The sequence below is a fragment of the Python bivittatus genome, unplaced genomic scaffold (assembly GCF_059951505.1).
Source record: "Python bivittatus isolate LINGU-HERP-01145 unplaced genomic scaffold, Pbiv_v1 ctg000500_np1212, whole genome shotgun sequence".
In the NCBI taxonomy this organism is placed as follows: domain Eukaryota; kingdom Metazoa; phylum Chordata; class Lepidosauria; order Squamata; family Pythonidae; genus Python; species Python bivittatus.
The window spans coordinates 1251088-1263639 of record NW_028277079.1 but is presented as its reverse complement, the minus strand read 5'-3'; the positions used below and the strand labels follow the sequence as shown (position 1 = coordinate 1263639).

The following is a 12552-nucleotide window of genomic DNA, read 5'->3' as shown; positions in this document are numbered from 1 at the left end:
GCCTGTTGTCAGTAGTGGGCCGAAAGGTGAAAGGGAGAATGAATAATGAGACAAGGCGAGCCTGTATTTATTTAAGGTTGGAAAATCCTGACAAACTGAAGCTGGGTTGTACAAAAGGGACGTTCTATCCTTTTCTAAATGATCAAAGGCAGAGGAAGTTCTCTGTAGAGGGGTGCTGTCCTGCAGGGGCAATGCGGAAGACCGCTGTTATTTCGAGGAGTTGAGGTGACATACGTTGGTTTCTCCTGGACACATAAGGAAAGTTCACCCTGAGCCATGATCAGGTTTCGCTGGCTTGTTTTCTCACCCTTGCTGGGGAGGGGGAAGGACCACAAGGTGACGGGTCCCTTCCCAGAGACGCCAGGGTTCAGTCAGGTCATGTGGCCCACAGGGCGAGAGCTAGCCAAGGCCCGGTCTTGCAGTCTCAGCGCCAGGGAAGCGGGTCGTGAGGCTTTAGGGTCCAATAGGGATAAAAGACCCTGGCATTGCCCCTTGAGCCAGGGGCATGGACACCGGCCTCGGAATGCCGGAGCTGTATTCTATAAGCCATCTTGGGGTCTCTCCGCTGTCGCCTGAGGGTGGCTCCCGGCAGGAGGGGAAGAGCTGTTCTCGTCTTGCTTGCTACATTAGGCTTTTATACTGCACTTTGGTATTTCTGTTTAATTCTACCTGCTACTTTTGTATCTTATATTTTTATATGCCTGTTTAAATCTGTTTGCTAGAGTTAACAATAAAGCTTGAAATCTCCTTACTGGCTAGTGGGGGTTTACTGTCTCTGGATCTATAAAAACTAAAAGAAGCAATTGCCTGGGCAGCTGGTCACCACCTTGACAGCTGGCAATACATGTCCTGGCTGGAGAGTCTGGGAACTGTAGTCCAGCACACCTGGAGTTGGAGGAATCATTTCTAAAACAGAATCCCAGACACTGACTAGAAGAAACTCTCCCTATTTCCCATGTAGTTGATTTGCAGGTAAGTAGCCACAGGAATGACCATGAAACTGAGCAAACTCAGGGAGGCAGTGAAGGACAGGAAGGCCTGGCGCAATATGGTTCATGGGGTCACAAAGAGTCGGACACGACTTAACAACTGAACAACAACAAAGCCACAGGAAAGAAGAAGAGACTTTAAACTTGGGGAATAATAGAATCACGAGGGTTGGGAGGGTCCTTGGAGGTCATCTATCGTGACCCCCAGCTCAGCACGGGACTCCCTGCAGTGTTTCAGCCAAATGACCGTCCAGCCTGTCTGAAGACCTCCGGCGAAGAGGACTCCCCACCTACTCCAGGCGGCAGCAAGTTCTGCTGCTGGCCGGCAGCTCCCGCAGCCAGGATGTTCCTGCTGACCGCTCGGCCTGAAGGGCCCTCCTTGCAGCTTTAACCCCCCCGCCCAGCCCCTGCCCCTGCCCCTGCCCCCGGGGTGACAGAGAATGCGCCTCTCCCTCTTCTCTGGGGCTGGAAGGCCTCCTTCCTCCGGCCTCCCCCCACGGAGCTCTTGTCTTTCTAGGCTCAGCACGCCCCGGTCCTCAGAGACGACCTTCCAGACCCTTCGCCCCCTTGGCAGCCCCCTCCTCTCAACGCTCCAATTTCTCTCTCTGCTTTTTCCACTGTGGCGCCCAGGACTGGACTCCCAATGGGGGCAGAGGAGAGGGCACAATTCCTTCACATGATCCGGACTCTGTGCTCCTGTTAATGCACCCTAAGAGAACACTGGCCTGTCTAGCAGCTGTGTCACCCCACTGGCTCATGTCCAACTCACAATCTTTAGGACACTCTTTCGCGTCTACTGCTGCCCAGCCGGGTCTCCCCTCCTAGACTTGGGCCTTTCATTTTTTCATCCCAAATGTACAACTTGCCATTTCTCCCTGATTAATTCCATCCTGTTCGTTTCAGCCCTCTGCTCAAGTCTGTCTAGATCAGCGTTTTCCAAACTTGGCAACTTTAAGATGCCCACGCTGGCTGGGAAATTCTGGGAATTGAAATCCACCCATCTTAAAGTTGCCAAGCTTGAAAAAACACTGGTCTAGATCATTTAGAATCTTCTCTCATTCATCTGAAGTATCATCCCCATCCTGTTAATTGCTCAGTCCCACCCACTATTTTAGAGTTGGCCCCAGAATACCACCCACTGGCACAATAAAAGCTGGAGAAAAGTTGCACCCCCGACTGAGCTGAGAGACATTGACCAGCTGATAATTCCTTCTCCTGTATGCGGGTGCCACGTTCACTCTGCATAGGATACTAGTTTGGAAAGCATATGTCTGGTAAGGGATTTGCACATTGGACTCAACAACATTTGAAAATAGTGTTGGAATCGCTTCAGTAAGTTTTGTGGGCTTGTTGTTAAAGAATAATCATTGCAGCCAGCCTGCTGCCTTAAAGGGGGGGGGGGGAACCAAAAGCCTGCCTAGTTTACAAACCAACCCCAGGTTGGTTCCTGTGAGAATTTCACTCATTTGATATTTACAAACTTCATTCACTGCAAGAAGGCGGTGTGGTTACTTACCCCTCTAAATCGGGTCTATTTAGACACGTTCATTAGGGTTAGATTTATAGCTGCACCTTATTTTTTTCCCAAAGTTTGAGAGCAAACCCTCCCAGGGTGCAAGTTCTCCAGTGTCCCTCCCTGTTCCAGGGGAGGTGGGAGCAGCGCAGCCTTTGTGCCACGCCGAGACTTTACCTGCTGGGCTCTGGGGAGAGTCAGTTGTGGCATCTGCACCCCTTTGGGTGTGGAGCTTGTGGCTTGGACCAAAACTCTCTAGGAAAAGGAACAAAGGAAGAAAAAGAAAGAAAAAGAAAACGGGATCAGCCAGGGGAGGTTTAGGGACTGGCACATCTGCCTCTTGACTAGCAGCGTTTCAGCCAACATCCCGTAGGCATCAAACAGCCTTCTAGGAAATGCACAATGGTTACATGATGTGCGAAACAGATAATAGTTTCTAAACCTGACTTCCTGGGTGACTGCTAAATCCAGTTTATCAGTCTGCACTACCAGGGCTTGGCCTTAATTCTGAACTCACCCATCCCTTTGGCCTGAATTAACCAGCCATTTGTATAATCCTTTTGGAGCGCCTGACATGCACACGCCAGGTGTTACCCTGATGCCAACCCTGCGAGGCAAGCAGATCTCCCTGCCCCCAGGCATCAGGAACAGAAGACTGAAGCAGAGAGAGAGGCTCCCTGCTCAATGGTCTCCCAGTCTCCCGTCCTGTTTCTGACACAGCCACTCAATGCTGCCACGGCCCTACCACGGGGCTGCCATGATCAGAGTCCTCTGCTGCTTTCATCCCCCAGCCTCCTAGAGCTCTTGAAGAAAGGTCAGCGAATAAGCAAATGCCACAAAAGGCAGATTGAAGAACGCTTCCCTGTTCAGCAACATTCTGTTCTCTGTCTTGACTTGATCATTTCTCCTTCCCCGTGAGTTCATTTACTGATGGATTAAACTTGTTCAAGCTCCTGGTGGTTCCCCCACCCTTGTTCCACTAGGATGGAGCCCACCCCAAAGGGATCTCTCTGGTAGTTCAGGGCAGCCTCTGCAAGCAGGCGCTCCGACGGGAAACCCCTCCCGGAGCAGTTCCATGCAACCACCTGGCCTCTTAGCAAGTCGACCAACCTTTCTCCAATTCTCCCTTAAAGCCCCCCGGCATCACCGTATCTGGTAGCTTTGGTGTCCAGGAGGAAACCACATCAGGCTGCATGAAATGGGCCTGTTTTAATCTTGTCCACTAATTGCATTTCCTTGTTCTCATTTCTGCCGTTCTTGGCACTTTTCTTTGCTCCCTTTGTAAATATGGTTTGTAGGTTCCCCATTCCTCCACACCAGAAGAATACTTCCCATTTTGATGTCCTCTTCCTGCCCTTTCTCAGTTCTATGATTTATATAGGCAGTGCTTTTTTTAACATGGGGTAGTTCAAACTCCATGTAAGTGGAAGTCATGCAGCACCAGCAAGAAGCCTTCCTACATTTTCACCCCAGAGGGAAAAAAAACCAAGGAGTCAGGTCACACCTTTTCCAACTCACAAATTTTATTTAAAGGCAGAAGCTTTCGTGAGCACAGCACAGCTCACGAAAGCTTCTACCTTTGAACACATTTGTGAGTCGGAAAAGGTGCTCCCAGACTGCTTTTGACTGCTACCACGGGTTAGCGCGGCTCTTCTCCCACAATCGCCTCCGGGGGTTGAACTAGATCAACCTGGTTGTCCCTTCCAACCCAACAATTGGGTGATTTTATGCCTCCCTTTGGAAGAACTGAAAACTCAGGAGCCCAAGCTGCTATCTTGAAAAGGACAAGAGAACATAAGCACTGGGCACAGGGAGTTCCCGGGTTAAGAACACCCAGTTTAAGGACAACCCATAGTTAAGAACGGAGCCCATTGTAGCAAAATTAGAGTTAAATACACAATGGTTCGAGTTAAATGCACAATGGTTCAGGTTCATTGCACACCACTACTGATACAGTATTATGCAATCATCCTGTTCTGGCTTACGTACAAATTCGACTTAAGGACACACCTTGGGAATGGGAGCCATTCTTAAACTGGGGACTCCCTGTACACAATTCCTCGCCAAGGTGGAGTTCAGGGAAGCAGGTGGAGTTCTCTGGCCACAGGAGCAGAGCTCTTACCTGCTGGGAGGCTGGGACAGGCTGAACCACTGGGGCTTGGACCGAAGCCGATGTGCGCAGCGCCACAGGAGTGGCAGAACTGGAGCCATCCTCTGAAGCCTGCATGCTTGGCTCTGGGAGAGAAAAATGGGGATGGGGGTAGGGGAGAGAGAACTCTTCATTAACTCCCAGAGCTAATTTCACCATCATTCAGAACAGCAGCCTCTAACGATGGTGCTTGGCCTGGAGCTGCTGGTGGGCGGGCATCACAAACAAGCCAGAGTCAAAAGTCTGAAATTAGGTTTTTGGGAAACTCACCAGCCAACAATTTGAACCAATCATTAGCTCAATTGTTGACTATATATAGTATATTTAAAAAAAAAAAACTACATGGAAAACAAAACCTTTAAAAAGACAAAGTAACACCATAACGCAGAGTGTTCCTTGGCAAATGTGAAATATTAATCCACAACTCTTTTAAAAACAGAACCAGTCAACTTCCTGGCATAACTAAGAATGCTGTGAAAATTATTTTTGTGGAAATGAAAGGAAAGAATAAAACAGGGAGATCCTGCTTGCAACATTCAGAGGGTAAATGCAGAGACCCAGACCCAGATTAATTCCTCCCTCTTCCTATTCAATCCACAACAGCTTTCTGCCACCGCTGCTTTCTAGCAAGCTGAGTCAACATAGCCAGTAGCTGGGAATGATGGGGTCTGTAGTCTCACATGCTGCGAAGGGCCCAGGTTGGGGAAGTGGGCCAAGAGCTGACTTCAGTGCTGCTTTGCCTTTGTTTAATATCAGTGCCACGAGAGAGTGGCTCGATAGAGGTAGAGTTCCTGCAGCCAGGCCAGAAGGAGGAGGGCAATGCCCCCCCACTCACATACTCAGCCATCCAGGAAGAAAAGCTCAAAACTCTCCACCCCTCCTTTTCGGTGGTCCTCCTCAACGGATCCGGATTTTGTCCAGACCGGCGCAAACCCAGAAGCGGCCTTTCCTTCCCGCCCTGACCCTGCAGAAGGACCCCTGCCAACTCAGAAACCGCCCTGCTGAGGAAGGGCCTGGCTGGGGCAGCAGTGGCTCCTCCCTCCGGTCTCCCTCAGCCCTCCCTGGAGTGGCTGCGGGGGTCCCGCCTGGCCCTGCTGCCTGCCAAGCACTGGTGCCTCCTCCAAATTGCATTTCCTGGTGTCCCAAAGGACATCTGATCTGGAAGGAGTGAAAGGCGGGGAAGGGGAGGGCTTTTTACTTAGTTAACCAGTTACTTGGATGTGCTAACTGAAATGACTCCCTGTGTTTTTTCTTTCTCCTTTATGTCAGCTGTGTGTGCTGTTCTCTTCTGTTACAAATACAGCCTGTGCTACCCCAAAAGTGCACTGGACAGAGAGAGAGAGACGGCCAGGCACCACCTTTGGCTTGCAGCTGGGGTTGGCTATTGACCCAGTGGCAAAGAGGCAGAAGGGCAGTGGCCTGGCTAGCATGGCCACCTCTCTTTTTTTGACTCGTGGTTAATGCCCTGTTGTATCTGGTGCCAGTTCCAGAGCCCGCTCTGTACTTGCGTTTTAAAATATGGCCTATTGAAGGTAAATCAATAACTGAGAGCCATGTCGTGGTGAAGGCACCAGGCTAGAAACCAGGAGGCCGTGAGTTCCAGCCCCGCCTGAGGCACAAAGCCAGCTGGGGGACCTCGCACCAATCCCCTGCCTCTCGCTCAGCCTGAGGCAGTGGCAAGCCTCTTCCAAAATCCTGCCAAGAAAACTGCAGGGATTTGCCCAGGCAGTTACCAGGAGTCAAGACTGACTCAAGGGCACCCCAAAAAAGAAAAAGGTAAAAAGGGGGTGAGGTTTGCCCTTCATTGTGGTGGCAGTGACAATAGAGAGCGGGGCCAAAGTGGGCTTGGCAGAGCCCTTGAGCACAACTGTTCACGGGAGACCACCGAACGCAGGCTGAGGGAGAAGGGAGGCTTTTCAAAACTAAAATGGAAATTTGAAAAGGTGCTTATGCCCTTTTATTTATCCCCCCAGAACCTTCCCATTTGTCCCATATCCCCTGGGACAATCTCCTCTACACTTTATCTTTACGAATCAGACCCTCTCCCTTTCACAGGTGAGGCCCGGAGGTCCGAGTGGGGCTCGGCTCGGGCTGCTCAAGCTGTTGAAAACAGCCAGACCAACGGGCTGTCTGTATGTGCCACGCTGGGTTACGCTTGTGGCAACGCCTGCCCCCTTTTGGAAGCCCCCTCTCCTGCCCTTCTGGGCAGGCTGAAGGATGACTTGCACGGTGGGGCTTCGCGAGCCGGAAAGCTGGCTGAAAGAGGAGTCACAAGCCACCCCGGCCGCTTGCGTCACGACGCCAGGCAAACTCTGACAAGCAAAGGCGCTCGGGACAGATGGAGTCCCTGGAAACTGTCTCTGTTTACCCGAACGGGCTCGGTTTCCAGGCAGGGAGCGTGCCACAGGAAAACGAAGCCCTTCTTTAAGGAAGAGACAAGAAGACAAGACAGGGAAGGAAACCACCTCGGTTCTCCCCTTTCGCAGCTTTGCCACGTCCCATGACCCGGGAGAAGCCGCGCAGCGCTCAGGATCGTGAATGGCTCTGAGCTACGAGGATCCCCCCGCAAATCTGCCAGCAGCAGCCAACCGAAGTTCTGGCCCTGCAGGGGTGCTGGGGCTGCCGCTCCATTTCCCATTACAAGAAATAAGAGAAAAGCCAAGCCAAGTGGGAGACTCGGGTCAAGGTGTAGACCGTGACTGTAAGCAGGGGTCAGGAAGGAGGCTCTGGCCACACGCACTTGAGCAAGTAGTGACTGGCCGTGGCTTACAGTGAGCCAGCGACTAACCCCTGAGCCGAGCCCCAAGCCAGCCTCACTGGGGGTTCATCCAAACAGTAAACCAGAAACTGGCAGCCTCCCTTAGAAGGCGCCCTCTCCCCCCACCACTGCAGGGTAGACAGGGTGGACACTGCAGGGTTTATTATCACATCAACTTCCCGCCTCCCCTCCAAGCACTTCCGATGGCGTACTTGGCTCTCCCTCATCTTATCCTCATAACCACCCTGCAAGGTAGGTTGGGCTGAGCGATGGCCCAGCAAGCCTCAGGAGGGCTGTAGGGGGGCTTTGAATCTGCATCTCCTCAGCCTTAAGTCAACACTCCTACCGCTAACCCATCTGTGATACTTGATATCTTTATATGGGCTTATATTAAAAATAGATAACCTTTAAAAATATGAACAAAAGACAAGGCTGCAGCATCTTTTTGTCCAATAAAAATAGTTCTTAAATGTTTGCCGTCCTTAGCTGTGGTAGGAAGTGGCTTTTTCAAGGTTAAACTTTTCTTTTTGGAAAGTTAGCCTACCGATTTTCAAAATAACACCAAATAAAATAACTGCAGCTGTTCCAATGCAGGAGTGGGTTTTTCCTTTGCACTCAGTGATTCTCAAGAAAGGGGAGGAAAATGCAGGCAGTTTGAGAGAGAAGCAGGTTGGAAGTAGAGGACCACCCCTTCTCTAAAACGAAGCCTTATTTTAGTCCCTATGGCTCTGATTCAGATAGAGACATTGGGAGTTGCTTTGCATCTGCCCATCGTGCACAGCCTCGGACGTTTGCAGCAGGCAACAGGTTTCAGGCAAGGAAACGCATCTGGAGACGCAGAAGGTGGAAGCGGGGACTTTCTGTCCCTGGCCCCTGGCCCCTTTTGGTCACTGAATCAGAGGGCTGGAAGGGTCCTTTGAGGTCCTCTAGTCCACCCCCACCCCCCCACCCAGAGTAGGAATCCTCAGACCACCCAGACAAACGGCCGTCCCACCTTGGCTCGGAAACTGCTGCTGATGGAGCCCCCCCCCCCATGACTCCAGGAGGCAGCTGTTCCTCTGCTCTCAGTGGATCCTTTTTTTGAGACTGACTTCTGCTTCATTTCCTCAAACACTGTCGCAACCCAAATTCACGCCGGTGACTCTAACTACGGGCAGCTCAAGCCTACTGGCCCCTCCACTGAGGTGGGGCAGATCTCTACAGAGCGCTTCGAAAGCCAGCAACAGTTTGCAGGGCTGATGGCAGCAAGGAGCCTCAGGAAGTCAGCGCTGCTGGTGGGAGTTTTCTCAGCCCACCCCGTGACACATCTGGCCCAGAAATCCCTGGGGCCAAAGTAGGAGTTGCACTCACCTCATTGGAAACGATCACTGCCAACTTTCTGAAACACTCTGCAGGCCGAGAGAGAGGAAGGAATTCCTCCCTGTTTGTTCGATCAAGCTAAAGAAACATGGCTTCCCCAAAACCTTAAAGCTGTGGCCCAAGGGCAAATTTCATGAAGTCCTCAGCCCAGGCTTTCTAGCCACTGTCCTCCATTGGTGCCTGTGCCTGTGCAAGAAAGGAGGAGGGATGACCCACGCAGAGAGAAAGATCCACCACGCAGCAAGGCTGAAAACTCCCCTCCCCACCATCACTTGGGAGCCAGGCCATCGCTTGGTGGCCTCCACAGAGATTTCAGTGAGTCACCAGCCCTTCCTCCAAGCAAGGCTAAAGGAGGAAAATCCAGTTGGCCTGATTGCCCCAAGCCAGCGAGGGGGCTGTGTGCGCATACATCTGTGTGTGTTTCCTTTGGTAACCCTTTCAGGATAAAAAGCTGGGCTGCCAAGCAGAGTTTAGTTTAGGCCAGTGTTTCTCAACCTTGGCAACTTTAAGATGAGTTGGACTTCAACTCCCAGAATTCCCCAGCCAGCCTATGGGGGAGTTGACAGAGGCTCATTGGGTTGTGTGAACTCACCCAGTGGGGTTAACTGAGGCAACTGTGCTTTAGTTGGCGAAAAGACAGCAAATAAAAACTAATTATAGTTTAAATTAATCAAGAACTGATGTAGAGGAATCCTGGAAACACTGGATTTTTTTTCCGGGTTTGAATCCTATTTCTGCCCTGAAGAAGCCTCAACTATTCCAGCTCTGGTTTGGAGATTCAGTACCAGGCTACCTTACAAGGCTGTAGCAAAGATTACCATCAGTTCAAATCCCCCAAGCAATGGGAACATCTGTTGTTGTTATTATTAGTTTCCTCAGGCTAAGCGCATTTTCGGACTTTTTCACGGGCTGGGTTAGGTGGAAAACTATGTACAGCTTTTACAAAACCAGACACGCTAAAAAACAGCCGGGCGCCCCGCAATTATGAAAGACATTTCATTTCAAACCACCTTGGAAGCCTGGCGAGCAAAGCACGCCCCCCCTCCCCAAAGGGGGCTTAAACGACAGGCCCTGCGGAGAAATGTCATTTATCGCGCTGCAAAAGCAAATGGGGGGGAGGGGGAGAACAGTCACTTGCAGCGCAGCTGGTCTTGGCTCCAAAAAGCGCAATTAATCTCGTCCTCCGTTTGGAAAGAACAGAAACGTTGCGCCGCCCCCAATGAGCTTCCAGGAAGGTGGGCCGGGCGGGGGGCGGGCATTGCCAGGCGCCCTGCTCTCCTGGATAAACAAACCGAAGAAGCGCCCAGCTGCCGGGCAGCCTCCGCTCGTGCCCCCCCGCCCTGGCAGGACCGGCGAGGCAGCCCGAGGTACTCCGTGCGTTCTGAGCCCGCCGCAGGGCAGCCGCCGGGGGGACGGAACGGCATTGTTTGGTTTGGGAAGCCCTCCCCGCGTCGCCGGGCAACCAGCGTGGGGACCAGCCGGGAGCGGACCGCGTCGCCCGGGCAACCGTTGTTGCTCCATCAACAATGCGGGCCGGCGCAGGGAGCGCAGCCCAAGCCGGCGGGCTCGCGGGATTAGTCGCACATCTGCAGGCAGCGCCCCTGCGGCCCCCTTCCTTCCAGCCTCCGCCCGGCCACGAGGGCACCGGAGGGAGGCGAGCTGCCCGGGCGGCTCGGAGGGGGCGCGTTCGCCGCGCAAAACGAGGGAGGTTCCGGGGGCCCGGCGATCCCAGGCAGGGTCGAGCGGGGGAGGAGAGGAGAGCAGAGCGGCTCGCGCGCAGCTGCTCCGCCGCTGGCCGGCAGAAGCCTCCCGCCGCCCGGGGCGCCGCGAGCGGGGCCGCCGAAGCAGCGCGAACCCCGCACGGGAGCCGGGCCTCGCCCCCGCCCCACCCGCCGCGCGACAGGCGGCCCTCGGCGACCTTGGCCGGGGATAATCTCCGCGGAGGAAGGGCGCTTCTGGGGCAATCCTCTCCAGGAGGAAAGCGCGCGCAGAAGGTCGCAGAAGTCTTCTGGAGTCTTCCAGGCGCGTTTCTGGAAATGTTAGAATGCGCAAAACGTTTCCGAGTGGGTCCGAACAGTTGCCTTCAGCGTTACGCCCGAGGGGATACTAATGCTAATTAAAGCGATGCCTCTAAACCATGTTTCTCAACCTTGGCCTCTTTGAGATGGGTGGACTTCAACAGGCAGAGCGCGCTGGCTGGGGAAATCTGGGAGTTGAAGTCCACCCATCTTAAAGTGGCCAAAGTTGAAAAACACTCCTCTAAGCGTATGCAGAGTGACAACACCTCTAGCAATGAGGGCAGGGAGTTGATAGCCAGCTGTTCTTCAGTTCTTTGCAGACTCCTTTCCGCTTGTGAAAGAGGAGGAAATTCTTGCTCACCTGAGCCGCCAGTCCTGCCCCCTTGGAGACGCTTGAATGAGAGGCTGCCCTTGGGGAAAATGCCCATTTTCTAGATTCTTTGCAATCCAGCTTCAGGCCCACTTCCAGGATAGAACCTCCCTCACTCGGCCTTTGGGACCATCTTGGCCAATGATGCTCTTGGAAACTCAGGGCTTTCAGGAGTGTTGATCAAGGTGTCCGTCTGAAGTGGGAGTCACAGGAGCAATATTTATGGTGGCTCCACGCTTACTCAAGTTTCTGGAAAGTAGTGTTGAGGATTATGGTTCTTCTCTGGAGTAGTTAGGGCCAGGTTCCTGAGGGCTGAGTTTTATCCTCATTACCACTTAAGATCCAAAGGTCACCACTAAGGGAAGGGATCATCCACAAACGTAAACTGAGGTGCCACCAATATTCAGATGACATCCCACCTTCCTTCCCCTTTTCACCTTTCAGGTGAGAAAGTGGCAATCTTGCATCGGGCCTGGCTATTCAGTTGAACCTCCGTCCAGGGAAGGTGGAGGAAGATGGGTGGGCTGTCCACTGCACAGGTGCTGAACAGGTTCTGCAAGGTTGTCCCCTGGAGAGATGGGTGCCCTGTCTGGGGTGCCTCAAGAGCCATCACTGCTGCTGTAGGCACAGTGGACTTTGGAGACTAATGATAACTTAGCAACTTGGAGGGGCCATTTCTGGACAGAAGTGGCCTGGCATCACAAGTCCATCTTCTGAGAGACTTTTAGCTGGATGACAGGAATGAGCAGGACACAGGATTCGCTCTTTTAAGCTGCTTTAGAAACTTCAGGGAGTCTGAATCAGAACGGCAGAGTTATGAACCAGGGCGAGCAGTGATGATCCCACAGCTGCTGGGGCAAAATCTTGGTCCTGACACTGCTTGAACTGATGAATGGCTGAACAGCCCTTCTACCAAGGATCCTTCAGTCACATTCCCTCCAGGTCAGTGTTTCTCAACCTTGGCAACTTTAAGATGGGTGGACGTCAACTCCCAGAATTCCCCAGCCAGCACTCTGTAGGTGATCCAACCAAGGAAATAAGCCAAGGGCTACAGCAGGAGGGCCTTCTCGGTAGGGACCCTGTTGTGGAGCTTCAATTGCACCAGTGTGGCTGCCATTTTGACTTTTTTGACCACACCCTCTGGACACCCTGGTGAAAGACCCAGCACTGGACTAAGAGATCCCTCCTCACCCACTCCTCATTTAGAGTGTACCCATTCTATACACAGATGGTAGCTTTGAAATATCTTATATCCTACTTATTGACTGCTTATTGATTCTTTTTCATTGCTTTACTGTTTTTCCCCAATTAATAACATTTTTAATAACTCTGTAATGCAGCCAGGTATTTTCAGTTATAGAGCAGATCTGGAATACAGTAATTAAAATAATATATT

The 12552-nt window shown here is 52.3% G+C and overlaps 1 protein-coding gene across 17 annotated transcripts in view; it reads right to left on the bottom strand.

Moving 5' to 3' along the window:
* Positions 1 to 12552, bottom strand: part of RFX2 (regulatory factor X2) — a 42218-nt gene that overhangs the window by 19545 nt on the left and 10121 nt on the right. For 3 of the 17 annotated variants that reach the window (XM_088147392.1, XM_088147397.1, XM_088147404.1), the window contains exons 1-3: positions 5491 to 5795; positions 4625 to 4737; positions 2680 to 2757 (exon numbers count right to left, since the gene is read on the bottom strand). In XM_088147392.1, coding sequence (XP_088003518.1) covers positions 2680 to 2757; positions 4625 to 4737; positions 5491 to 5498 — 199 coding nt within the window. In that variant the 5' untranslated portion in view covers positions 5499 to 5795. The other 14 variants (XM_088147395.1, XM_088147402.1, XM_088147399.1 and 11 more) reach the window with 8 other exon arrangements.